Source organism: Dendropsophus ebraccatus, chromosome 9 (genome assembly GCF_027789765.1).
Source record: "Dendropsophus ebraccatus isolate aDenEbr1 chromosome 9, aDenEbr1.pat, whole genome shotgun sequence".
Classification (NCBI taxonomy): Eukaryota; Metazoa; Chordata; class Amphibia; order Anura; family Hylidae; genus Dendropsophus; species Dendropsophus ebraccatus.
This window is the reverse complement of record NC_091462.1, coordinates 89133286-89159305: the sequence shown is the minus strand read 5'-3', so window position 1 is coordinate 89159305 and position 26020 is coordinate 89133286. Positions and strand designations below refer to the sequence as shown.

At 42.0% G+C, this 26020-nt stretch overlaps 1 protein-coding gene across 2 annotated transcripts in view; it reads right to left on the bottom strand.

Annotated features, from left to right (window-relative positions):
* Positions 1–26020, bottom strand: part of DNAH3 (dynein axonemal heavy chain 3) — a 257207-nt gene that overhangs the window by 114396 nt on the left and 116791 nt on the right. For both annotated transcript variants that reach the window (XM_069983790.1, XM_069983791.1), the window contains exons 18-23: positions 24177–24388; positions 23550–23641; positions 20077–20191; positions 9756–9872; positions 7887–8066; positions 2245–2381 (exon numbers count right to left, since the gene is read on the bottom strand). In XM_069983790.1, coding sequence (XP_069839891.1) covers positions 2245–2381; positions 7887–8066; positions 9756–9872; positions 20077–20191; positions 23550–23641; positions 24177–24388 — 853 coding nt within the window. The remainder of the gene's footprint in view (positions 1–2244; positions 2382–7886; positions 8067–9755; positions 9873–20076; positions 20192–23549; positions 23642–24176; positions 24389–26020) is intronic.

Genomic DNA, 26020 nt, shown 5'->3' with positions numbered 1-26020 from the left:
ACAATGTATACATTGCCTGCAGCCTGCAGCACAACGTAAGTTCCGTACCAATCATGGCTGTTGCAACAACGGCCATGATTAGTACGCAACTTATGTTGTGTGAACATGGCCTCAGACTGAAAAGAATACACCACTTCCTGCAGAATATACAGCAGCTGATAAGTACGGGAAGACTTAAGATTTTTAAATAGAAGCAATTCTCAATTCTGTATAACTTTCTGGCACCGGTTGATTTTCTTTTCTCCGGAGTCCCTCTTTAATGTATTCTTTAAAAGGAAACAGCACCACTTTTTCCATGGGCTCTGTTTGGAATTGCAGCTTTCACTTGTGCTGCGGTACCAGACAGAGCCTATGGGCAAAAGTTGTGCCATTCCTGGGGAAAAAACAACATAGGGGGAGATTTATCAAACATGGTGTAAAGTGAAACTGGTTCAGTTGCCCCTAGCAACCAATCAGATTCCACCTTTCATTTTCCAAAGAGTCTGTGAGGAATAAAAGGTGGAATCTGATTGGTTGCTAGGGGCAACTGAGCCAGTTTCACTTTACACACTGTTTGATAAATCTCCCCTATACTCTTTATTTCATTCCAAGCAATCCTTTAGTCTTCAAAAATCTTTTTTTCACATTTTCAGATGCCAACTTTTCTCTATAGTTTGCTAACCATTCTCTCCTAGAGTGCATATAACAGCTTGTTCCCTACCAAATCAATCTGCTGCCCGAGCCCTGTACACAGCGTACACAGCTTTTTCTCCGCTGAATAAATTTATTCTGCACCGAGCTAAGAATCCCCAATGTGAACGCCTTCATCTCAAACGGTTTGCTGTAAAAAATATATATCAAAATCCACTTTCCTCCAACCCTCTAAGGAAGTTCAATGAGGTGGATTGCAAAAATTACTTTATAATGTTTAAACTGTGCGCCTTTATGTATAACTAAGCGGGAAAGAGTGTGTTCCAACCCTTCTTGTGTAGGAGCACACTTACACGGACCCTGTTCAGTGTATGACCCTTCTGTGTGCTGCCATCTGGTACCTCTGAAGAACCAGGGAAAACACGTCAGAGTTTGTGAGAAAACATGTCAGTGAGTTTAAGTATAACATTGGGAACATCCAGCAAATAAGCAAAATTATTAGGAAACCAAGTTTTTAAAGAGGCACTGTCACTATTTTTTTTTAAAGAAATCTACAGGGGTTGTGATTGCCAGCAGTTTTGCAACATATTATATTTACAGTGGTACCTTGGTTTAAGAGTAACTTGGATTAAGAGCATTTTGCAAGAAGAGCTCACAGTTTTTTAAAAATTGTAACTTGGTGTAAGAGCTCCCTGTACTGGGTGGGAGCGGGAGTTGGGAGGGGCATGGTCTGCATAGTGTGGTGTACAGCTCTGTACCCTGACCCAGGAAGTCTCCCTCGCCTTTAAAATCATGGCAGATGCACTTTCTTCCTCTCCATTCCTGCGATAATATGCCTGCACTCACACTCAACCATTCACACTGCTGCTATAATGTGCCTGCACTTACACTCAGCCATTCACACTGCTGTATGGAAAAGTTTCTGCCACTGTCCTCCTGCGCAGCTCTGTGATTCTCACTTCCTGATTGCTGAACCATGCTTCCATGCTGAATCCCTGTCATGCTGTTCCCACAGACCTCTGACAGCAGCCCTGCTTCTCTATTCTAGTCTGTTATACTACGCTACTGCATTATGGGAATCTTCAACTCCATCCTGTATCTACAAACTGCTGCAGATTTTTCAGGTTTATGCACTTCCTATACATAATACTCCACATGCTGATTGCTATACTGTACAGTAACTTATAATATGATATATTCAGCTGTTTCTCATTGTTTGTTTCATCTGTTGTACATGTTAGTCAGAATAAAAAAATCATTATTTTTGGCACGTGAAACCAATTGTCTGTATTGAAGCAATTTGTCATGGTAAACTTTGCTTTGGTTTAAGAGTGGATTTGGATTACAAGTGCGGTCCCAGAACGAATTATGCTCGTAATCCAAGGCACCACTGTATATATAAATACAGTCATAAGAAAATCAATTTTAATATGTGATCCTTGTAGGAGATAGCAATGTCATATATTGGCTTAATACGTATAGAAAGAATATTATCTATGATATAATACATTGATCCTCATATAGAATTATTTAGCCCTCAATTTCATACAGGAAAATTCTCTGTGGAAGGCGATATACATCAGACATTAGTTATTTCTCATAGAAAGCATTTACCTTGGAAAATATAATCTTTTCTTTTCCAAATAAGAATTCAATCCCTTCTGAATGTCTTCCAGGAGGATATTGGATTCCTGAAGCCTTTCTAACATGTTGGGCTGTTTGGTGGCGATAAGCACTCTGGTATCTTTAACCTGATAAAAATTAAGGACCAGGAGTTAGGAGAGGTTTTATTGTACACAGGCAGCGTATTACGCCATATCTATCACCAGTACATAGGCCAATGGCTTGGAAGGAAGGAAGATTAAATTCTTGGTTCACAGCAAGGCCGAGAGGGATTAAAGTGAATGGAAATGTAACAGGAAAATTAAAAAGGAAATGAAAGAACGCATTTATTTCACAAGAAAAGAGACAAAAAAAAAGTTGTGGTTATGTTTTTGTCATTTCTATACAGAATAGATCTGCCTTTTCTCTGTGCTAAGAATTTTGAAACTCCAATGGCTTCTCTAACTTCTGGCCACCCAAATACTGTATGTAACAGCCGATGGCTACTGTATATACCAGCATTTTAGCGCATAAGACGAGCCTATTTTGTATGACGGCCACAAATAATGACCATGAACATTATTTGCAGCCTTAATCACCAATAGATGGCTGCCTTTTGGCTAGAAAGATGGCTGTCATTTTCCCATTGTGGCAACATAGCCTGTAACTGGTTACTAGAGATAAGCGAGCCGGGTCGAGGTTCAGGTTCGTAGGAACGCGTACCATAGGCATTTGAATCTCGCTGTCTTCCCAGTCTGTGGGGTAGGCGGAGACAGCCCGAGTCCTGCCTAGAAAACGGGAATACAGCCTATGACCTAGGCTATATCCATGATTTCTTGGTGGGACTTGGGCTATCTCCACCTTCAATTGTTTGAGTTCATACAAAACTAAACTCCAGCCCGGCTCGCTCATCTCTACATATACAAAACATAGGTATTGCAAAATAGAGTCTGTAGTCAGAGGAGGAAGGGCTGTGATGACACCTTTAAATGGAATCTGTAACATATTTTTAAACCCCGTAATTTACCAAAAATTACTCCCAACCCCAGAAAAACAGCTTTTGGCTGTTCACTGCCAGTTGCTAGGGGAAATCCATCTCTAGTAACAGAGGCCAATAAAGGCATTCATACTATACCTTTGTTATCTGTGTCTGTGTTTTTACTAAAAATCTTTTTCTTAGGCCTATCATTCCCTGGGCTCTAGCACTGCTTCACCACTATTTGCTGCTGTTTTCTTCCTTTCTGCTCACACAGCACCTTGTAAAGCTAAAGCATCGGTAAAGGCCCTATTCCACCAACAGATCTAACGACAGATTATTTGCCAAAGATTTGAAGCCAAACCCAGGAGTGGATTTGAAAAGAGGAGAAATCCAGTCTTTCCTTTATGACCTGTTCTCTGATTATAGTCTGTTCCTGGGTTTGGCTTCAAATCTTTGGCAGATAATTTGTCGTCAGATCTGTTGGTGGAATACTGCCTTAACTCCCCCCCACACACACACAAACACGCACACTTTAATATGTATATTATCACTCAGAATGGTGCTATCTGGTTCATTTCAGTGCACGTTCCCTAGCACTATATCATGGTGTAGCAGAGAGAAGTAAGTGCCATTGTGTGCTGTGATTGGCCAGAGAAGTAAGAGGGTAATTAATAAATAATATTCACCTCCTGTTACAATCATGAATTTTATTGCACACACATCTAAATACATTGCATATCTATATCACATCTGCAGGGAAAGTGAGCATACAGTAGGAAAAACAATGTGGTGATGACATAGCATGGTTTTAGAAAAGCATTGTAAATTTATAGCCCCAAGAAAAAATATAGAATATATATATATATATATATATATATATATATATAAATAAGAATAGCATATGGGCACAGATAAAAATCAAATCTAAAGCCATTTCAGGTATAAAGCCAGATCGAAAGCTTTTATTAGCCCCGTAAAACCATTCAGAAATGGGATCAGGTCGGTACAGTATGATTAGAAGAATGACGCGTAATGATCCATTCTGTAGTGCAACTCAATCTGAAGTCACATTTCAAGCCTAGACTGTTAAATAGTGTCTACACAATCCATCTGAAGGTGTCTATACAACATTGGACTACAAGGCAGATGTCCATGTTAGGCCGAGCTCACACCACCTCTCTCAAAGGCTACCATGATGCAAAGAAATAGAGCATGGAAAAGAGGTTTAATCTCTTCATCTTTTGTCTCACTGGAAATCGGTCTGGAGACCATGTGGGCAACATCATGAAGAACTTTATGGGAAAATGTCACACTGGTCCTACTCTTGGGATTATGGTATAAGATGGGATTTAATATGGTAGTTGGACCCCTACAGCCTTAATTCCAGGTACTCTAACAGCTCTGTGTTACATTGACTTGGTCGTGGAACCAGTGGTATGTCAGCAGATCTTTATGATTTGCATGTCCAATCCGCGAGGCAGAACATTGCTCAGATAACCATTGGTGTGTAAGTGTGTGCATTTCTGTGCATGATGCTTATACTCAATGCTGAATAAAGCCAGATGTATAGATCTTGCTTTTATTTTATATCATTTGCATAACATTAACATCTCTATAGATCCTGTGATTACCATAATTCCTTGACATTACTTTCTTTTTGTTGCAATTTCAATGTTAAGGACTGTATATATTAACATATCAAATTGCCAAGTAACGTCAAGTAACGGCCACATCAGTTACAACAGGGGATTGACAATGTTAACGCTAGCTGTCATCAGGCCTATTCATTTGTATAGGGGCTATGTTATCTTAGCCCTTACATCCTTTGCCTCTGTCTGAACTAGTACTGACAGTACTTTGCTTCTTATTTGTTTCTGATTTGTAAATGGTATGATAATAAAATAAGTATTTTTTCTATTAGGTTACAGGATTGGGTATTTGTGTCTTTTATATTAGTTTTGGTTTGGTGAGTTTATAAATAGCCAATGGAAGTTCATATAATAGAGGGTATATAATAAATATTAGCTTCATTTATTATATCCTGATTACAGAATGTATTGTTCTTTATGTGGCCAAATAGTCCAGTCGGCCAGTGAACTCTTGATCCCATTATCTCTTTGGCTCTGCAATATGTTATACAGCTACAAGCCTCCCCTCACAACTCTGGATGTAGCCGTCTGCTTTATATTCATCCCATGTCATGAGTTTGTAATGGTTGCTTATGAGTTTCTCCTTGCCATGATTTAGATGTCAGTACAAATTCGATTTACTTCTAATATAGACTGAAGAAGTCTAACATTTTAGTAGACAACATCTGACTTTGCAACAAATGTTCCCTTCCTCTCTGTGTTTTAGTACAGTGGAGCGGATGACCCCCTGTTTTATTATATTAAAGGAGAAGTCCGGCCAAAATTAATTTTTGATATGTTGTTACTTATGAAAAGTTATACAAATTTCTAATGTACATTAATTATGGGAAATGCACATATAGGGCTATTTCCCTTAATTTATTAGATCAGGAAGTGTTAGAAATATCTCTGAAGAAGTGACGTCACGACCCAGGGTGTAATTCCTATGGAGTGTCCAGCAGGGGGCGCTCTCTATATAGAAGTCTATGGGACTTTATTGTTTCTATGGGTTTCTATGTAATGTAATGTAGTGTACAGTGCTTTATTGAATGAATACATCTATGGAATACTTTGGGGAGCAAGTGTCCTTGCTCCCCAAAGTATTGCATAAATGTATTCATTCAATACATTCAATACACAGTAAGCCCGCCGATCCGCCGCATTTCCGCCGAATTTCCGCCGATCCGCCACACGCTGATCCGCCGCATTCCCGCCGATCCGGACCATATACATTGAACTACAGCTCCCATCATCTGCTTATAGTATGAACAGGTGATGGGAGCTGTAGCTGGGTAATGGATATGACATGCCGCCGGGCGCAGGGGGGAGCCGCTCAGTACACAGCAGCTCTCCCCCCTCCTCCTCCTCCTTCCGGGATAACTTCCGCTTATACCAATGCTGAGTCCCTGCCTGGCCGCCGCTCTCCGCTCACATATACCGGCTCCCGGCATCAGCGCGGACACCAGGATGCATCGGGAGCCGGTATGTATGGGGGGGAGAGCGGAGAGCGGCGGCCAGGCAGGGACTCAGCATTGGTATAGGCGGAAGTTATCACGGAAGGAGGAGGAGGAGGGGGGAGCGCTCCTGTGTACTGAGCGGCTCCCCCCTGCGCCCGGCGGCATGTGATATCCCTTACCCAACTACAGCTCCCATCACCTGTTCATACTAGAAGCAGATGATGGGAGCTGTAGTTCAATGTATATGGTCCGGATCGGCGGAAATGCGGCGGAAATGCGGCGGATCGGCGGGCTTACTGTGTATTGAATGTATTGAATGAATACATTTATGCAATACTTTGGGGAGCAAGGACACTTGCTCCCCAAAGTATTCCATAGATGTATTCATTCAATAAAGCACTGTACACTACATTACATTACATAGAAACCCATAGAAACAATAAAGTCCCATAGACTTCTATATAGAGAGCGCCCCCTGCTGGACACTCCATAGGAATTACACCCTGGGTCGTGACGTCACTTCCTGATCTAATAAATTAAGGGAAATAGCAGTATATGTGCATTTCCCATAATTAATGTACATTAGAAATTTGTATAACTTTTCATAAGTAACAACATATCAAAAATTAATTTTGGCCGGACTTCTCCTTTAATACAAATGAAGGAACATTGGATATGCCGTCATAATAAGAAATGATTGATAGTAATGAAAGGTAAGCAGAATTATCCATGCAGTTGTGGCTTCCCCTCAGTGGGCTCTACGCTTCAGTGGGCACATCTATCATAGTCACATATAGTCATGTATTTATCTACTAAGTGCATTGGTCATTGGAAGAGATAGATCATATCCACCCCATAGTAGCATCAGTCTTGATTGTATGTATATCACACTAACACTTGTTCAAACTATGCAATTTTCCATGGCTAACAAGGAAACAAAAACAGAAAATTCCTGAAATTCTATATTGCACTTGCTGCAGCAATATTCTGTTTTTGTTTCCTTGTTAGCCACGACTGTGTGCAAACTGCATAGTGTGAACAAGTGCTAGTGTGATGTGCTGATTTTTGATAGCTTTTTTGTTTGTCACATGTGGGGTGTGTGGCTCCCTCCTTTATAGCTGTGCACTCCACCCAGCTCCTGTAGGTGAGTTACATAAAGTTCAGTTGATCCTACATTGCTAGTGTAGGTTCCAACTCTCTGAGGTCACCTTAACGCAGTGAGTTGGTACATTTGATCAAATGGTTTGCTAAGAATCTCATTTTTTCACTCACACTTGCAGTTTGCTGTAGCAGTTTTCTGTTTTTGTTTGATTGTATGTATAGGCACCAATACTCTGGTGACAGCTTCCCTCTCCAAGAACAAAAAGATCAGGAAATTGAACTCCAACAATCTAATGTGTATGGGGGCCTCCTGACTCTTTCCCGATTGATGACATAGAGGGAGAGAAGGAATGGACTCCATCCCCCCAATATCATCATTTGAGATAGAGTTGGAAGACCCCTGTACACAAGCCAGGCCTACCATAATTAATGGGTTCAGACAACTTTTTTGTATGATTTTCCAGACAAAGTAAAAACTCCTTTACATACCGACTCTGACATAATGTCCTTCCAGGTGCTGTCCACGATACCAAACTTCCGTCCTTCTTCTGGCATTTGAGCTATTATGTCCTCGGAGCTAAATATAGGCTCCAGGTAAAGCCATGTAGCTTGGCACTTTAACCAGGAATCCAGAATATCTTGAATCAGGACCAGAGTCTGCTCCCACTCCTGCCATAGATAGTAAATGTATTGTAAATAGTATATGTATTGGTTGACTTTTGGAAATCACCTCTATAGTATTCACCCTAGTAAGCACAGCTCTAGGATTATCACTCACAAAAATACTGATTCTTTTTGAAAAAATTCTAATAGTGGGAATCTAAAATGGTATGTAAATTAGCTCTACTGGACAAGGAAACAAACTGTCTCTCTAGTACCACCTATAGATCCTGAGCCTGTAAGTCAATGTCAGGACTTACAGGGTAGCCACCTATAGGTACCAAAAAGGAAAGAAGCCTCATCCAATCGTTCTACTGATGTACATATACAGGACTAGACTTCCCCTACACTGGACTTGAGTATGCTTTCTACATAATATATAGGTACAAACTAGTGGTGTCTGCTAAAAATCATCTCTGTTTCTAAAATAAACTCTTTTTCCTGCGTTACTTTGAATGGTACATTATGAAAACTAAAGGACTCCGTACACTTTAGTAAAAGGGTAATGGATCTTTAAATTCGCCTAATGACAATGTTAATGGAAAATAGAGTCGGGCATGTTAGATTTCAACTTTCCGACCAGTTGGTGTTCTAGGACAGTGATTTTCAACCAGTGTGCCGTGGCACACTAGTGTGCCGCGACACATGGTCGGGTGTGCCGCGGAGAAAGTTCACCTAACTATGGTGCCCCTATGAAACAGGAGAAAACAATGGGGAAGAGAAACCTGGGGATGGGGGAGAAACAGGGAGAGAAGCAGGGGGGAGAGAAACATGGGGATGGGGGAGAGAAACAGCGGAGAGAAGCGGGGGGGAGAGAAGTTTGGTGGAGAGAAGCAGGGGGAGAGAAGTATGGTGGAGAGAAGCACAGGAGAGAAGCATGGGGGAGAGAAGTATGGTGGAGAGAAGCACAGGAGAGAAGCATGGGGGAGAAAAGCACAGGAGAGAAGCATGGGGGAGAGAAGCACGGGAGAGAAGCAGGGGGGAGAAGTATGGTGGAGAGAAGCACAGGAGAGAAGCAGGGGGAGAAGTATGGTGGAGAGAAGCACAGGTGAGAAGTATGGTGAAGAGAAGCACAGGAGAGAAGCACAGGGGGGAGAAGAAAACAGGCCCAGGTTTCACACTGAGTGAGTATAAATACATTTAGAATCTATATTATTAACTATATGTATAATATGTACTTTTTTAGTGTCATTTTGTGCCATTTTGGTTGGTGGTGTGCCCGGGATTTTTTAAGTATAAAAAGTGTGCCGCGGCTCAAAAAAGGTTGAAAATCACTGTTCTAGGAGATAAGTCACCGCCGGAACTGTCTGGTAGCGGCTTACCTCCCCACTCCTCATTCACAACACATTGGTGTTCGTACAAATGTGGAGAACGGGAGAGATAGTTGTTGGCCAAACAAATGATCAGCCAACAGCTATTATAGGTGTTTAGGTACTATTAATGTATTTTATATTAGTATAATCCAGATTATCTCGCTCTATACCCTCCTATGAACTCCTACAGCCATACTGTCTATTCACAGTACTGTATTAGATGTGCAGTGTTTGCTATATGCAAGCATTGTAATGTAAGTGAAGTCTCTCTTTAGCGAGTGTATGTGCTGTAAATATAGACCGGATTATTCATCAAGCTTTAATTAGAGAACATAATGTGCTTATGGTAAAGGATACGGCCAGGCTTGCCGCAGCTTCAACTTACCCTGGATTCTGCTTCAATTGGTTTAATGAATGGTGAACCACACATTGTTTGGGTTTTAATAATGTGATCGTCAAGCAGTAATTGAATATCATCAACAGCGGAGAGGATGCATGTGCTCTGTCAGAAAGAAAGGTTACAATACACATGTAGTCAATCACAATTAGGACTAGGTGTACGTCACAGTCTATACATAGTCCAGAAATAACTTTTCTATTGGACAGATATTGTTAGCCTTAAAGGGGAATTCCACATAAGGAAAAAAAATTCTATTAAAAGTACATTAAAAGTTATATAGATGTGTCTATATATTGTATTACCGTATCTGTGCGGCTGTGCCACACCGGTAGCTGTTGGCCTCTGGCCTCTGTGTCAATTCACATTGTCTCCTGCTCCCACTGCTCTCCCACCTTAGGAGACAAAGATTCCAGGCCTCTGTCTCACACAGGGGGCAGACAGAGGCAGGGTATGATGTCCCAGGAGGCCTGGCTGGATTCCCCAAACCTCTGAGTGATTCACCATTTCTGAACTGACAAAGCAGCTGCTGCACTGATTTCACTGATTGAGCAAAAGTCTGCAGTGAAATTAGGGCTGTGTTCACACATGTTGGAGTTTCATTGCAGTACTGCAGCGTCTTCACAAAAATGATGCAGTAACACAAGTAAATAATGCTAAACGGCAGAGAAGATGAGAGCCAGCACTGCCAATCCCACCTGGAGAAAAACCTAGGCATAAACAGTATATCCCATGTAAGATAGTATTTGATAAACTCCTTATTGTGGGGCTCAACTTCAAAGATAAAAGATGCTTGATCATAATATGTCCGTAGAGATGAAAAGGAAAAAAAAAATTTTTTTTAAAGTTCTTTACTTTATTCCAATATCAGTGTTACAGGTAGAGAATACAGCATGCTGTGTGGTGTTGCAGGTAGAAAATACAGTGTGCTGTGTGGTGTTGCAGGTAGAGAATACAGTGTGCTGTGTGATGTTTCAGGTAGAGAATACAGAGTGGTCTGTGGTGTTACAGGTAGAGAATACAGCGTGCTGTGTGGTGTTACAGGTAGAGAATACAGCGTGCTGTGTGGTGTTACAGGTAGGGAATACAGTGTGCTGTGTGGTGTTACAGGTAGGGAATACAGTGTGCTGTGTGGTGTTACAGGTAGAGAATACAGCGTGCTGTGTGGTGTTACAGGTAGAAAATACAGAGTGCTGTGTGGTGTCACAGGTAGAGAATACAGCGTGCTGTGTGGTGTTACAGGTAGAGAATACAGTGTGGTGTGTGGTGTTACAGGTAGAGAATACAGCGTGCTGTGTGGTGTTACAGGTAGAGAATACAGTGATGTGTGGTGTTACAGGTAGGGAATACAGCGTGCTGTATGGTGTTTCAGGTAGAGAATACAGTGTGCTGTGTGGTGTTACAGGTAGAGAATACAGCATGCTGTGTGGTGTTACAGGTAGAGAATACAGAGTGCTGTGTGGTGTTACAGGTAGAGAATACAAGGTGCTGTGTGGTCTTACAGGTAGAGAATACAGCGTGCTTTGTGGTGTTACAGGTAGAGAATACAGCATGCTGTGTGGTGTTACAGGTAGAGCAACAAAAAACAACAATCACTGAACTCAGGGAGAACAGTGAAAAATTCCAATGGAGTACTCATTTATGAGTCTCCATTGATTGTCCCATACAAAATTTGAATATGCAAAAAAGGGGTCCGTGGAGCCTCAGTTACGAGTCTCAAAACACGGGAATAGCCAGATATTCCTCTCTCCAGAGAAGGAGGCCCATTGCCAAGGGGTGCCTCCTAGTGGGGAGAGCACCAAACCACCCTGATACGTAGTCCCTCAGGTCCTCACTCTGTAGTGAACTTTGGGACCTAAATAGGGAAACACCAGGGTGGCCCCTGTAAGTCAAAGTCTAACTCTGTGGCGAGTATAACGACATAAGACAAGGGTTACCAAGGCTAGGCATCCATCCACAGACTGCAGTTTTGGGGTATTTGCTCCTCGTCAGTGTGGAGCAGGATTCTGGCTACTGGGGCAATGATAAATAGACCAACAAAACACAAAAATCACTGAACTCAGGGAGAACAGTGAAAAATTCCAATGGAGTACTCATTTACGAGTCTCCATTGATTGTCCCATACAAAATTTGAATATGCAAAAAAGGGGTCCGTGGAGCCTCAGTTACGAGTCTCAAAACACGGGAATAGCCAGATATTCCTCTCTCCAGAGAAGGAGGCCCATTGCCAAGGGGTGCCTCCTAGTGGGGAGAGCACCAAACCACCCTGATACGTAGTCCCTCAGGTCCTCACTCTGTAGTGAGCTTTGGGACCTAAATAGGGAAACACCAGGGTGGCCCCTGTAAGTCAAAGTCTAACTCTGTGGCGAGTATAACGACATAAGACAAGGGTTACCAAGGCTAGGCATCCATCCACAGACTGCAGTTTTGGGGTATTTGCTCCTCGTCAGTGTGGAGCAGGATTCTGGCTACTGGGGCAATGATAAATAGACCAACAAAACACAAAAATCACTGAACTCAGGGAGAACAGTGAAAAATTCCAATGGAGTACTCATTTACGAGTCTCCATTGATTGTCCCATACAAAACTTGAATATGCAAAAAAGGGGTCCGTGGAGCCTCAGTTACGAGTCTCAAAACACGGGAATAGCCAGATATCCCTCTCTCCAGAGAAGGAAGCCCATTGCCAAGGGGTGTCTCCTAGTGGGGAGAGCACCAAACCACCCTGATACGTAGAGAATACAGTGTGCTGTGTGGTGTTACAGGTAGAGAATACAGCGTGCTGTGTGATGTTACAGGTAGAGAATACAGTGTGCTGTGTGGTGTTACAGGTAGAGAATACAGTGTGCTGTGTGGTGTTACAGGTAGAGAATACAGTGTGCTGTGTCGTGTTACAGGTAGAGAATATAGTGTGCTGTGTGGTGTTACAGGTAGAGAATACAGTGTGCTGTGTGGTGTTACAGGTAGAGAATACAGCATGCTGTGTGGTGTTACAGGTAGAGAATACAGCGTGCTGTGTGGTGTTACAGGTAGAGAATACAGCGTCCAAAGAAAAAGAGAATAGATCCAGCGTATTTCAGTAAAACTTCAACTTTACTTTATTTCAAACTTCAGTAAAAAACAGGACAAGTCACACCATTGTGCAACACACCTCTGATGATGCGTTTCCGACACATGCGCCCTTGCTCACAGACAGGGCTGTGTGGTGTTACAGGTAGAGAAAACAGTGATGTGCGGTGTTACAGGTAGAGAATGTAGCATGCTGAGAGAGTACAGCATGCTGTATTCTCTACTTGTAACACCACACAGCATGCTGTACTCTCTCAGTGCTGTGTGGTGTTACAGGTAGAGAATACAGCGTGCTGTGTGGTGTTACAGGTAGAGAATACAGCGTACCGTGTGGTGTTACAGGTAGAGAATACAGCATGCTGTGTGGTGTTACAGGTAAAGAATACAGCATGCTGTGTGGTGTTACAGGTAGAGAATACAGCGTGCTGTGTGGTGTTACAGGTAGAGAATACAGCGTACCGTGTGGTGTTACAGGTAGAGAATACAGCATGCTGTGTAGTGTTACAGGTAGAGAATACAGCATGCTGTGTGGTGTTACAGGTAGAGAATACAGTGTGCTGTGTAGTGTTACAGGTAGAGAATACAACACACTGTGTGGTGTTACAGGTAGGAACAGTGTGCTGTGTGGTGTTACAGGTAGAGAATACTGTGTGCTGTGTGGGTGGGACCACAATGAAATGATAAAGTACTGCAAATAGTTCAGTAACACAATGAAACTGCAATGTGTGAACACAGCCTAGATGTTCTGCAACAGATTTGGGCGGGGAATGGGCAGGGTGAAGGGCTGTGATGAACAGCTGAGGGAAAGCAATGCATTCTGGAACTAGTACTGAATTCTGGGAACTGCTCAACCAGGGAGTACAGAAACACGTTAGAGAACAAACCCCCCCAAAACAAATGGATTTTTGGTAGTTTAAAAACTGACAAAGATAAGTAAGTAATTCTATATACTTCTGCAGAAGTTTCATTTTTTTAACCTTTACCTGGAGTTCCCCTTCAAAGGTTTTGTCTGGTTTTGAAAATCCCTTCAGGAGAGATGGCTCCATAGACTTACATTAGGAACCTGACTTATCACGTGACACAGAGTCGGGAGAGAAACATGCTTGGAGTGGTCTTCTCCAGGCTCCTTCTCATTGATCGGTATGGGTCTACACACTCAGACCTGGACTGATCAAAACTTTTTTCATGTCTCTTAGACCTGTCTAAAGTTTCTTGAAATGACAGTGACATTTTAATCTCAGTGAAAATTTAATCTGCACTATGGGAGCATAAGAGCAGGTAAGGCTGGGTTCACACTACGTTTTTGCAATCTGTTTTTGTAATGCTTTTGTGTGCATCCGTATTAATCTGTTTTTCTTTGACTTCCATTCAAAAGAGATGGATTAAAACACATCCGTTTTTTTAACGTACACAAACATAAGGTCAAGTACGTTTTAGGTACGTTAAAATAACGGCTGCGATTTGATCGTTTTTTCTGTTATTCTGGAAGTCAATGGAAAAAGGCATCAAAAAAGATGCACATAAATGCATCCGTTTTTCCATCCTTTTTTTTGTAAAAACGGATCAAAAAAAGGGATTGCAAAAACGTAGTGTGAACACAGCCTTAGAGTTTGTGAGTTTCCCTTAAAAATCCCTCTCAGTGGCACTGCATGGAAATTACACACTTACTGCCAGATTTCCTCAAAGATTATAGCTGATGGGGGTTCGAGCAGGGGGATACTTTGATATTTACATACTGTTACAGGGCCCTTATAACAAGTTGGGGTTGTCCAAAGTGCAGGACCCCTTTAAAAAGAGTATAGGATAAGGCATATATGGCACCACATATGATCATACAGTGCAGTGCCTGTTAAAAGCAAAGAGTATGGTGATGATAGCCCCCTCCATGCATTAGGGGGAGTACTATGAATAATTATCACCTTATATACCTCTATTGTCTTAGAGATAAAACACAGTCTACACTGCGGCCAAATCAAATGTGGATATAAAGACAAAATAATGTCAATAATGTAATAAAACTAAACATAATAATAAAAATAAAATGTTTGCAAGACATTACATTTTAAGGATCAGACATTAAAGTTTAATTATTGGCGCCTAATCTGGCTCACCCTGCGACCTCTGGAGCTTGACTGGTTCATTCTATGTGAGCAGCTGCACACTCTTGGCAGGTGGCACCGTGGCATCTGCACGACACCAATGGACTGGGAGCATCTAAATAAACAATCGTTCTGGCAGCATACTACAGCTGTATTAATGATTTCTCTCCAGAACCAGTCAGACAGCTCTCAGGCGTGCCTTCCTGGCAACAAACTCTTTAACCTTTTAAGGGTCAATTTAAAGTTTTTGCACTTTTATTTTTTCCTCCTTGTGTTAAAAAAGCCATAGCGCTTGTATTTTTTTCTCCTATATACCCCGCAAACACAAATATTTTTTTATTTGCACTGTGAAATTGATTTTTTTATTTTTATTTCAGAGGGTATTGTGTTTATGCCATTCGTGTGTGGTAAAATGGACATGGTTGTCTATGTTCCTCAAGTCAGTATGATTACAATTTTATATAACGTTACTTTTATTTGATGGCTTTAAAAAAATAAATAAAACCTTTTTTTTTTAAAAAAAAAAAATTCCATCCTTAGGCTATGTTCACACAACATATCTTTTCGTAAAAGTACGGTCATTGTTGCAAAATGCCTAGTCTTCTATGGAATCCCGGCCGGAGCGTATACACATAGTATACGCTCCGGCTGGGATCTCTCTCGGTGCCGTAGAGAACTGACATGTCAGTTTTCTGCAGCCGCTATTCAGTGAATAGCGGCCGCAGAAAAACCCTGTCAGTGCACACTATAAAGCGAGAGGCTCTGGCCGCATGCTCCATAGTGTGCAGTGGAGAGTTCTGATGCGAGCGCGCACTGATGCACCTGCATCAGAACTCTGCGGCTGCAAAGATCATCCGGCGGTACTGCAGTACCGGCCGGGATGATCTTTTCAGAGACCGGCCGTTTCGTGACCTGGCCGGGTCACAGAACGGCAGGTCTCTTACGATGTGTGAACATAGTCTTATAACGCTTTTATTTTTTGGTCTATGGGGCTAAGTGAGGTGTCATTTTTTGTGCCATTATCTGTACTTTCTATCGCTACCTTGCTTGCATATATGTGACTTCATTAAAATCTTTCTGGATTTGATGTGCAATTTTGCTTACAATGCTTATACTGTTTACTGTACGAGATCAGGAATGCCATAATTTATTAGTTCAAGCGATTCTGCAGGCGCCGATACCAAAAGTTAATTTACTGTATATTTATAAAATGGAAAAGTGGGGGTGATTTAATTTGTTATTATGGGATGTGTTTTTTAGTAATGAAAACCCTTTTTTTTTAAACACTGTAATTTGAAGTCCCTGATGTTTCATAGAGATCAATGCAGTACATACAGTACTGCAGCGATCAATCCTGCCACTATACCACCACAGATGGGGGAGAGAAGCCATTTAAATGCAGCTATCAGTTTTGACAGTCAATTTTTTCAAGCCCCCAGTTTTTTTTAAACACATGCTTATTTAAACATTTCCCATTAAAGTTAACGGGGTGGGTGAGCAATGGGGTGCTTTTTGTCACAGTTCCTGCTCATGTGAACATACCCTAAATATTATTAATAATACTTTGTGTAAATTACCCAAGAAGAATGATGTTGGTTTTGAGCAGTCATGCAGAATTGAATGCTGTCTCGCAGGCCAGTCATTACAATGCAGGCTTGGTGGCATCCAGGGCCTGCCTAATGGTCCTGCTGATAAGAATACTCGCTTGTAATCACCGTGACCCAGTGGGGCAGCATTGACTGCATGACTCTTTTGGACACCAGGATCACCCACACGACTTTTTTTGGGTCATTTACATACCACATACTATATATACAGGTTCTTTTAAAACATGATGCTAAGACTGACAGGAGTGTTTTTAGAAAGCCATTCCCGAACAATATAACATGATGGTGGCTAAGTGGTTCCCTTTAAAGCAAATGTACATTTTTTTTATTAAACGCCACCCAGTTCCCGCACTCGATGCTGTTCTTCGGCCAGCCCGCTCCCACTCGATGCTGGTCCCACTGGGGGGCGGCCCGTCCGCTCCCAGTGCGTAGGGCAGGGCCGGGGTATGGCCAAAGAACGGTTCTGAGCAGGGGAACCAGGCAGTATAAAAAAAAAAAAAAAAAACGCCACCCCGATCCCCACGTCAGTGCCGATCTGCTACTGAAAAAAAAAAAAAGCGAGGTACCTGATAGTACATTCAGTTTAACTAAAACACCTACTAAAAAATTTACCACTGAAAATACTCCCAATACTGAGTTAGATTTTGGCTTTATGTTCAGTTGATCTTTGAGACTCGCTAAACAAAGCAAAGTGCCATTTGCTTTTCTCTAATTCCCCAATCAAAGAACAGGGATCAAGGGTATTACACATTAGTGGGAAAACGTTAAACAACAAACAGCACTGCGGTCCATGAAATCATCCAAGATTAGGGATGTTGAACAAGCTCTTAAAGCCCGGTTATTAAAAAGGTGTGCGCTGTGCGGCCGGCAGAAGAGAGACCTTTGCAGAGAGGTTTTATTATGTGCCGAGCACTAGCACAATACCAAACATCATGGCTGTAAACAGATTCTGAAAAGACGGAAGAATCACAGCCTTGTGCATAAAGTGAAGTGGCAGAAAATAGCTTATTGTGAAATCACACAAAAGATCCCAGACTCCATCTCCTACTGACATGATGGTGTTATTTTTCTGTTGTCTCTTTATAAAATGGAATATTGAATAATATTTTTTTATAAGTTTTATTATGTTAAAAAAAGCAAAAAAACAAAAACAAACAACCAACGTTGTTACAAAGGATGCTGTGTAGACTATAAAGGGAAGGAAAGTATAGGGGTGATGTAATAAGGAAGGTTATAGAAATCTGCATTAGCTGGTTAAATAGATTTTCTTAATGGTGTGTTTACATAGAAAGATTTATGTGACAGATTTTTGAAGCCAAAGCCAGAAATCGATTTGGAAAGAGGAGAAATCTCAATCTTTTCTTTATAACCTGTTCCCTGTTTATAGTCTGTTCCTGGCTTTGGGTTAAAAAATCTGTCTGACAAATCTGTCTGTGTAAAGGCACCATAAGGAAATTTCATTTAAGAAGAAGTCCAGCTAAAATTTTTATACAAAATCTTTAAAGGAGAAGTCCGGTAAAATTTTTTATTAAAGTATTGTATTGCCCCCAAAAGTTATACAAATCACCAATATACACTTATTACGGGAAATGCACATAAAGTGCTTTTTTCCCTGCACTTACTACTGCATCAAGGCTTCACTTCCTGGATAACATGATGATGTCACTTCCTGGATAACATGGTGATGTCACTTCCTGGATAACATGGTGATGCCACTTCCTGGATAACATGGTGATGTCACGCCCCGACTCCCAGAGCTGTGCGGGCTGTGGCTGCTGGAGAAGATGATGGCAGGGGGACACTGAGGGACACAGGGCACTGGAGGGACACTGAGCATCCCTCTGCCATCATCCTCTCCAGCAGCCACAGCCCGCACAGCTCTGGGAGTCGGGTCGTGACATCACCACTTTATCCAGGAAGTGACATCACCATGTTATCCAGAAAGTGACATCACCATGTTATCCAGGAAGTGAAGCCCTGATGCAGTAGTAAGTGCAGGAAAAAAAACACTTTATAAGCATTTCCCGTAATAAGTGTACATTGGTGATTTGTATAACTTTTTTTTGGGGGGGGGGGGGGGGTGGTCCCCCCAGCTAGCAAACACCTGGTTGCCAGAACATAGGGAATTTTATAAACATAGAGAAACAGAGCCAAAAGCAGACAGCTCTGTACATTGTGTAGTGGCCATATGTAATAGGGCCAGAGCTGCAGTCATCCAGCATAACCACGACACAATGAGCAGAGTTGTCTTTCTCTGTCTATGTTTCTGTGTATGCTGGGGGTGTGCGGGTGAGCACCATTACAATGTTACCACATTTATCTAGTTTTTGTTATATTTTACTAAGTTTAAAAAAAATTAGAAGAATTGCTTGGCATTAATTATAAACCCTTTACTTTTTATTTTATTTTATTTTTTTGTCTGTGGAGCTGTGTCAGTGTTTGTTTTTGCTATTATTTTTACTACTACCATTTTGAGGTAGATGGTACTTTTTGATTGCTTTTTAATACTTTTTTTATTGCATGATTTACAAAATATCTGTAATTCTGGCATTTTCTGGTTTAGAGTTGTTAACTTGAAAAATTGCGTGTTTGAATTTTTATTAGAGATAAGCAAATTTACAATAATAACATGCAAAGCGCTTTAATATCTTTGCAATGTGCTTATCAGCCGGCTGCCTTTTAACTGACTGCCTCTTTGTGCCGCTCCTCCTGGATGCTGGGAAAGGCTGGATCCAGTCCTGGGAAACTTCTCCCAGTTTCCCAGGACTGGATCCAGCTTTTCCCAGCACTCGAGGAGTATTTACTGTAATTTCACTCATCTCAAATTTTTATTATGGGACATTTTTTTCAACAGTTGTCAGGAAGTTGTCAGTTTTAACAGTCTTCTTGATTTCTAAAAAAAGAGATCACACACACTTCAAACTGTTTTTACAATAAAGTAAGGAGGGCAGCGGTATGGAGGTCTCCAACGTTTTTTAGTTTATAAGCCACCTAAATTCAAAAATGAAGAAGTAATATATTAACTGAAGAGGATTAAAAAACTTTAAAGTTTATCAACATTTGCAGATAAATATTTATGTGTGACTTGATTTATACTAGGTCCTTTTAAATGGGCCGGCTATCGTCAGGCAGGGATGTTCACTGCCTATAAGTGGTCTATGTAAAAGGGTCAGCACTCTGCTGACGACTGAGGAATCTCTCATTTGTCGGCTGCTCACATCTTTTGAGCGGGCATATGAATCCTCTCTAGGTCCATATAAAAGGGCCCTATTCTTACACTGTTCAGTGGTTCGGATATGTTTGCAGCTTTGTCAATTGCCATGTATTTCCAAAAAAAAGAAAGGTTCAGAAGAGCTAAAGGGGCTCCATCATACGTTCCCATGGCCTTATCCCTAAATAGTAGAAAAAATTGCTGTTTTACCTTTGAATTGATAAAAATGGGCATGACTGCTTTAGAGAATGAATCCCATAGCAAATAACTACTACAAATTATTGCCCATATGTTTGCTTAGTTATAATACATGTTGGGACTTACTGTATCGCGATATTGGACAAAGTTAAAGACCATTGTGGACCACTCCGATTTCATCTTCTCCATGGCTTTCTCCAAAGAATATTCTTTGCTTGCCGATGCTCCTATCTGTTCCAACCTACAATACACAAATTCTACATGTTTTACTCATAACTAGTTTTGAGCAGATCTGTCAAACTGTTCTGGTTGTGCAATGTTCTCTGAACCCGAACACTCAGCATTTGATTCCCCCATGGCTGTAGGAGTAGAATGCAGCCCTAGGGCTGCCAGGAAAGCAATGGGACAGCCTATGGCTCTGTTCGTTGAAATGACATCTATTTTTATTGGACGGACGTTATTTTCCTATAAATGATGGTCATACAATAAAAACGGCTGTCATTTTATTAGTGCGTGAACATAGCCTATGGCCCATGTTTTCCAGGACTCCCTAGGGTGTCATCCAGCTTCCGCAGCCACTGGGAATCAAATGCTGAGTCCATTCAAAACTACTTGTAACCTGTTAAGGGTTATTTACCTCAATAAAGGACAATAACAGTAAATGTTAAAAAATTACGGAAAAACTTGTTAGTAGGTAGCACATCGTCTGCATACAGAGTTAAATATAACCTTTATCAATATCTACTGTTACTGCCTATTTGTTGTATCATCAAGGAAAAAAAGTCAACATAACATTTGGCATGTGAAAAGTCTGGGACTCTTTCCAGTCAAATCTTCACTTTCTTTTATTCCCTGGAGTGCATTTATGCATGTTATAGCTTTATGGGGCTTCTGCTGGCATTTTATGGAAAGCTTTCTGCACATTTAAAACAAGTCAGAAGTGAACTGTGCAAAGTTTTTCCTTAACATATATAATCCATAGGAATACATTGAATTTAAAGTGAGTTATTGAAGGGGGATTCCTAATCTCATAGCCAAATCAGAAGCATATATTCATTGTATGAATGTAAGAAGCCAATTTTGAGCACAGTAGGAGAAGCCCTCGGTTCTGTCATTCTTCCCTGTATAACATATGTTGTTTACTTTTCTTTTGTGAAATTAAAATTTGCATTGTAGAAAAAAAATTCCCTAGAGGAGAGTAATGGCTGTGAGAAGCGAGAAGGGGGAGGGGGCACACATTAACTAATCAGAAATCACATTCCCACAGTTCTTGTGATTACAGAGAGGAAGAGGGATAATAGCTCTGTAACATACTCCACGAATCAAAGTGTGAACAAGAGTAAATGTCAGGAATTATCAGAAAATATATAGCAAGATCTGCAACTTGTGGCCCTTGGATTACTGTTGGGCTGCATATGTATACTTCATACAAAATGGCTACGTTTGCAATGGAGAGACAAATATCTGTACATATCCAGGAGCTTCTGAGCCTACAATCCCCCCAGTATTGTGCAAATATTGTATTTTAGTTTTCCGTTTTGTACAGCTAACTTCCAAAAAATACTTAGCATTAATTTTATTAAAACCACCTGCCTGAGGGGCCTATTCCACGGAGAGATGCACGGTGGGTGACCGATGATTTTAGGTTTGGGCCTAAATGAACGATCAGCCAATGACACGATCATTGGCTGATCGATTTCTCTATTCCACCGAGCGATAATCAGACGATTCGGCCGATTATCGCTTGGTGGAATAGAGAAAACGATCAGCCGATGATCGTGTCATCGGCTGATCGTTTATTTAGGCCCAAACCTAATATCATTGGTCACCCACCACGCATCGCTCCGTGGAATAGCGGTGCCGACGATCTGAGAAGCAGCATACATTACCTCTAGCAGGGCTTCTCCTCCGCTCCGTCTTCCTCCCCGGGTCTCGCGGCACAGCATCAGCTTCGGTGCGGCCAGTGATTGGCTGAGCGGTCTGACAGCTCAGTCAGGCCACTCCGGAGTTAATGCTGCACCGTGGGACCTGGAGAGGAAGACGGATCGGAGGAGAAGCCCTGCTAGAGGTAATGTATGCTGCAAGGGCGGCAAGGACATCGGTAACGATGTCCCTGCAGCCTTCGCTAACGATTGTCGGGCCGTGAAATAGGCCCAGTAATTGAGCGCCGATCTAGCAGATCGGCTCTCGTTTACATCTTTGATCGGGCCCTCCTCGGCCCGTGGAATAGGTCCCTAACAGTGTATAGCCGCCCCCAATACTTTCAAAAAAGCTTGGACCCTTCAAGACATGGACCTCACAAGGCCTCTGAAGGTGTCCAATGGTATGTCACACCGAGACGTGAGCAGCAGATTCACTAAGTCTTGTGAGTTGTGAAGTGCAGCCTCCATGGATCAGACTTATGCTGCGTTTACACGTAACGATTATCGGGCGAATTTGCGCGATAACGATCGAAATCGAACGATAATCGTACGTGTAAACGCAGCGAGCTATCAAACGACGAACGAGCAATCGTCCGTTTTGATCTTTCAACATGTCATCAAATCGTGGTTCGTCCTTCGCAAAAAATTCGCAGATCGTTCTGTGTAAACAGTTGTCGCGCGATAGTCTGGCCGCCCGCCGCCCGGCCCCCCGCTCATCCGCAGCCCCCTGCGCCAACTCGATCGCCACCTCTGCCGCTCTCATCGCCGCCGCCGCTCTGATCACCACCTGCCGCTCCGGTACCCCCCCCCGCCGCTCCGATCGCTACCCCCGCCGCTCTGATCTCCACCCGCCGCCGCCGCTCTGGTCGCCACCCCCCCCGCCGTCGTCGTCGCCGCCCCGATCGCCCCCGCCGGCCCACGCTCATACGTTACCTGCTTCGCGCAGCAGGTCTTCAGCCATCCCCGGTTCCGCTCTTCAGTGGAGCGGTGGGGGGGGGGGCACCGGAGCGGCGGCGGGTGGCGATGAGAGCGGCGGTCCTACTGTTTGCAATGTAATGAGGGTCCTAGATATTATAGAAGTACAAGGCATAGTGTAGGACCACAAGTTGCTGCTGTATATTGCTTAAAATTTGGAATGGAGGAGGTAATGCCTACTTGATGTCATCAGCACTGTTCCATATGTTGTTTTGCTCAAAAAGAGATTGGCTCTTAGGACAAGGGAAACATTCACAAACATTTTTTTTGCTTGGAAACATTTCCCTTCTCTATTGAGTTGCATGACTTATCCCGTACTGATCCTGAGTTACAGCCTGCATTACAGGCCACAGCTGCAGGCTCCAGAGCTGAAATCTCCCAGCATTCCTTGCTGTGCAAATAGCTGGTGATTCACATACTTCAATGAGTTGCACACTTATTCATTTGATAGGAAAGATAGCTGTGTGATAAGATGATTGAATTCAGCTAAGCTGTTAGGGATTTGGCGACAAATGTGTTGACTGTTTCCAATAACTACCAGCAGAAGTATGACGATAGACTGCAAATAATGGGATGTATTTGCACAACTGCTCAACCTTTGGTTGCAAAGACTGCCTATGACATTCTATGTTACTCAAGAGGACACATACACAAAGAACAACATGTCCCCAAAGTAATGTGAAGGCAAAGGAACATTCTTACTTGTCTATGTATTTGGAAAGTCCATATTCCAGCATGTTAATAAGCGACGTATTAGGCTCTGGAGTTATATCAAATCCTACGACTTCACTGATCTGAAAACAATTTAAAAAAATTAAAAATTCATATAAAACGCTTATGACACAAGGCTAGCCAAATACCATAATGCTGCTGTATTCTTACCTCTGCATGAATACCTCTGAATAATTCTGAATTATCAGTAGTGTGCCCAAACCAGTGCCAAACTAATGGAAGTTTTCTATCATGCCAAAGGGTATCCCAGCCTACAGCAAGAATCATCAATCTAATGGATGCTTAAAAAAATACTGGATGACCCCCAGAGGACTGGACAGCCACAAGACTGAAGCTGAAAAGGAGCCGGAATGGAGCAGGGTGAAGCGTGTGCCCTAGTGCCCCACTCAGTATATACAACTGATGGAAACAGCAGGAATACCCCATTGATATCAAGGCCTAAAGCACAAGCCATATGAACAGCTTGTATATAGGAGGCACATGGAGTCTGTGTGGGCAAACCAAGCTCTACTCAGCACAATACCGTATTATAGAAATATATTCCCATCATCATTATCTTAAATATTTATGAGAAAATTCAATGTATGAAATGATGACCTGTTGCCAATGGCGGGGCTTCATCCCGTGGTTACAGATGACAGAAATGATGGGAAGGTGCACTTTGAACTTGTCAATTTTGAACTTCACATTTTCGGCCACTCTCCTAGGTCCTGGCATGTCTGTAAAACTCTTAGCCAGCTTGTACAAAGTTCTCCACATGTTCCCCACATCCTCTGTGATCTCTTCTGCATTCAAATCCAAGAAAGCCCCTGTATACAGGAGAAACTCCACGTTAAAAAGTTACTATTTAGGATAACCATCATCATGATACAGGTTGAGAATTTCATTTTCTAATTTTCATTTTATCGACCTGTAATGGGGCAACTGGCATTAACCTCATAAGGGTTTTTGTCTTCCTCTGGATCAACACAGTAGGGTTTTACTGTGGGTTAAACTTGATGGACTCTTGTCTTTTCTTAACCTTATTAACTATGTGACTATGACCTGACATCTTACTAGAGAAAGAGTCACTGCTTCTAGTAGTAGATGTATTTTTATAAATTGTAGATTCTTAAAGGGATTTATATTTCTTCTCATCCGGAAATCCTGTATTTGGTAAATCCTGCAAGGGCTCAGCCTGCCTGTAGGTTCAGTCAACCAGAGCTTTGTGTATGCTACTTCTAAGGCTTTTAGTTGTCTACCCACCCAAGATTTATCAAATTGCTGCTTTATTTCATCAAAATGTACAAAAGGTTCTTTGAGGATATGCTCACACAATGTACAAACAATGGCCGTTATGCGTGAATGGTTGCTGTTTAACGCTACCTATGACTGAATTTAATAAACATGATAATTAATTCTGGCCATAGGTAGCGTTAAACAATGGCCATTCAAACGAAAGTTGTTCTCCCAACCTCTACTGAAGAAACGCCCACTTAAATGAAGGGGTGACCATGTATTACACAGCTGTGCCAAGTCCTCCAGAGCAGAAGTCACTGTTTTCAGCAGCTCACTGCTCTGGCTAACACAGTTGGGGTTTAGAGCTGAGAATTGCCCTCTGTAATGCCCATATGTAAGGAATAAGGACAATGGTTACACTATCACTGTAGCATGTAATTAAAACTTACTAATTTATTAGATATGCATTAAAAACTTAAATCAGAAAAATAGGTCCATAACAATCTCCAATCAAGTGATACAACATACAAGATTAGCACTACAATACAATCACAACACATAAAGTACACTTTGCTTGTATGGCAAGGAATATAGCAGAGGGACCCCTCCCTATTTGGGATCATCAGGAGATCACACATAAGCACAATGGCTAGCAAACAGGGTCATACCACAGCTATCTCAATCATGAAATTAACACCAAAATGATTGACCTATCATATATTGTCAATATAGCAGTGGTGCAAAGGGCATAGCTCCCAACCAGCAATTACACCAAGAAATCTTATCTGGGTGTAACAAATGTCAATTTAGGACAGTAACAGTGTACATTCAGTGTATTATCAGTGATATGCCCGGGCTCATGTCAGCCACTCATGGATTCCCATACGGATGCCGGGTCTCTACTAAGATGCTGAAGGACAATGGTTACCCTAATAGGTGACTGTTAGCCATCAAAACTAATGAAAACCCTATACAGAAGTTGGAGAGGGAAGTGGCATGATACCTCGTGCATGACAAATATCCTGGCTACCATCACATGACTCTGAGTGCACAGAGTTCTCTGTATTGCCAGACAGGTCATGCCTGACAGTTTTCTTCTCAGTAACATTACACAACAGTATGCAGTGCTGAACCCCTACTGAGAGAGAACAAGTCAGAGACAACCTCAACCCACACCGTGGACTAGGCGTATCACAGAGCAGGACAGTATCCACAGACAGCAG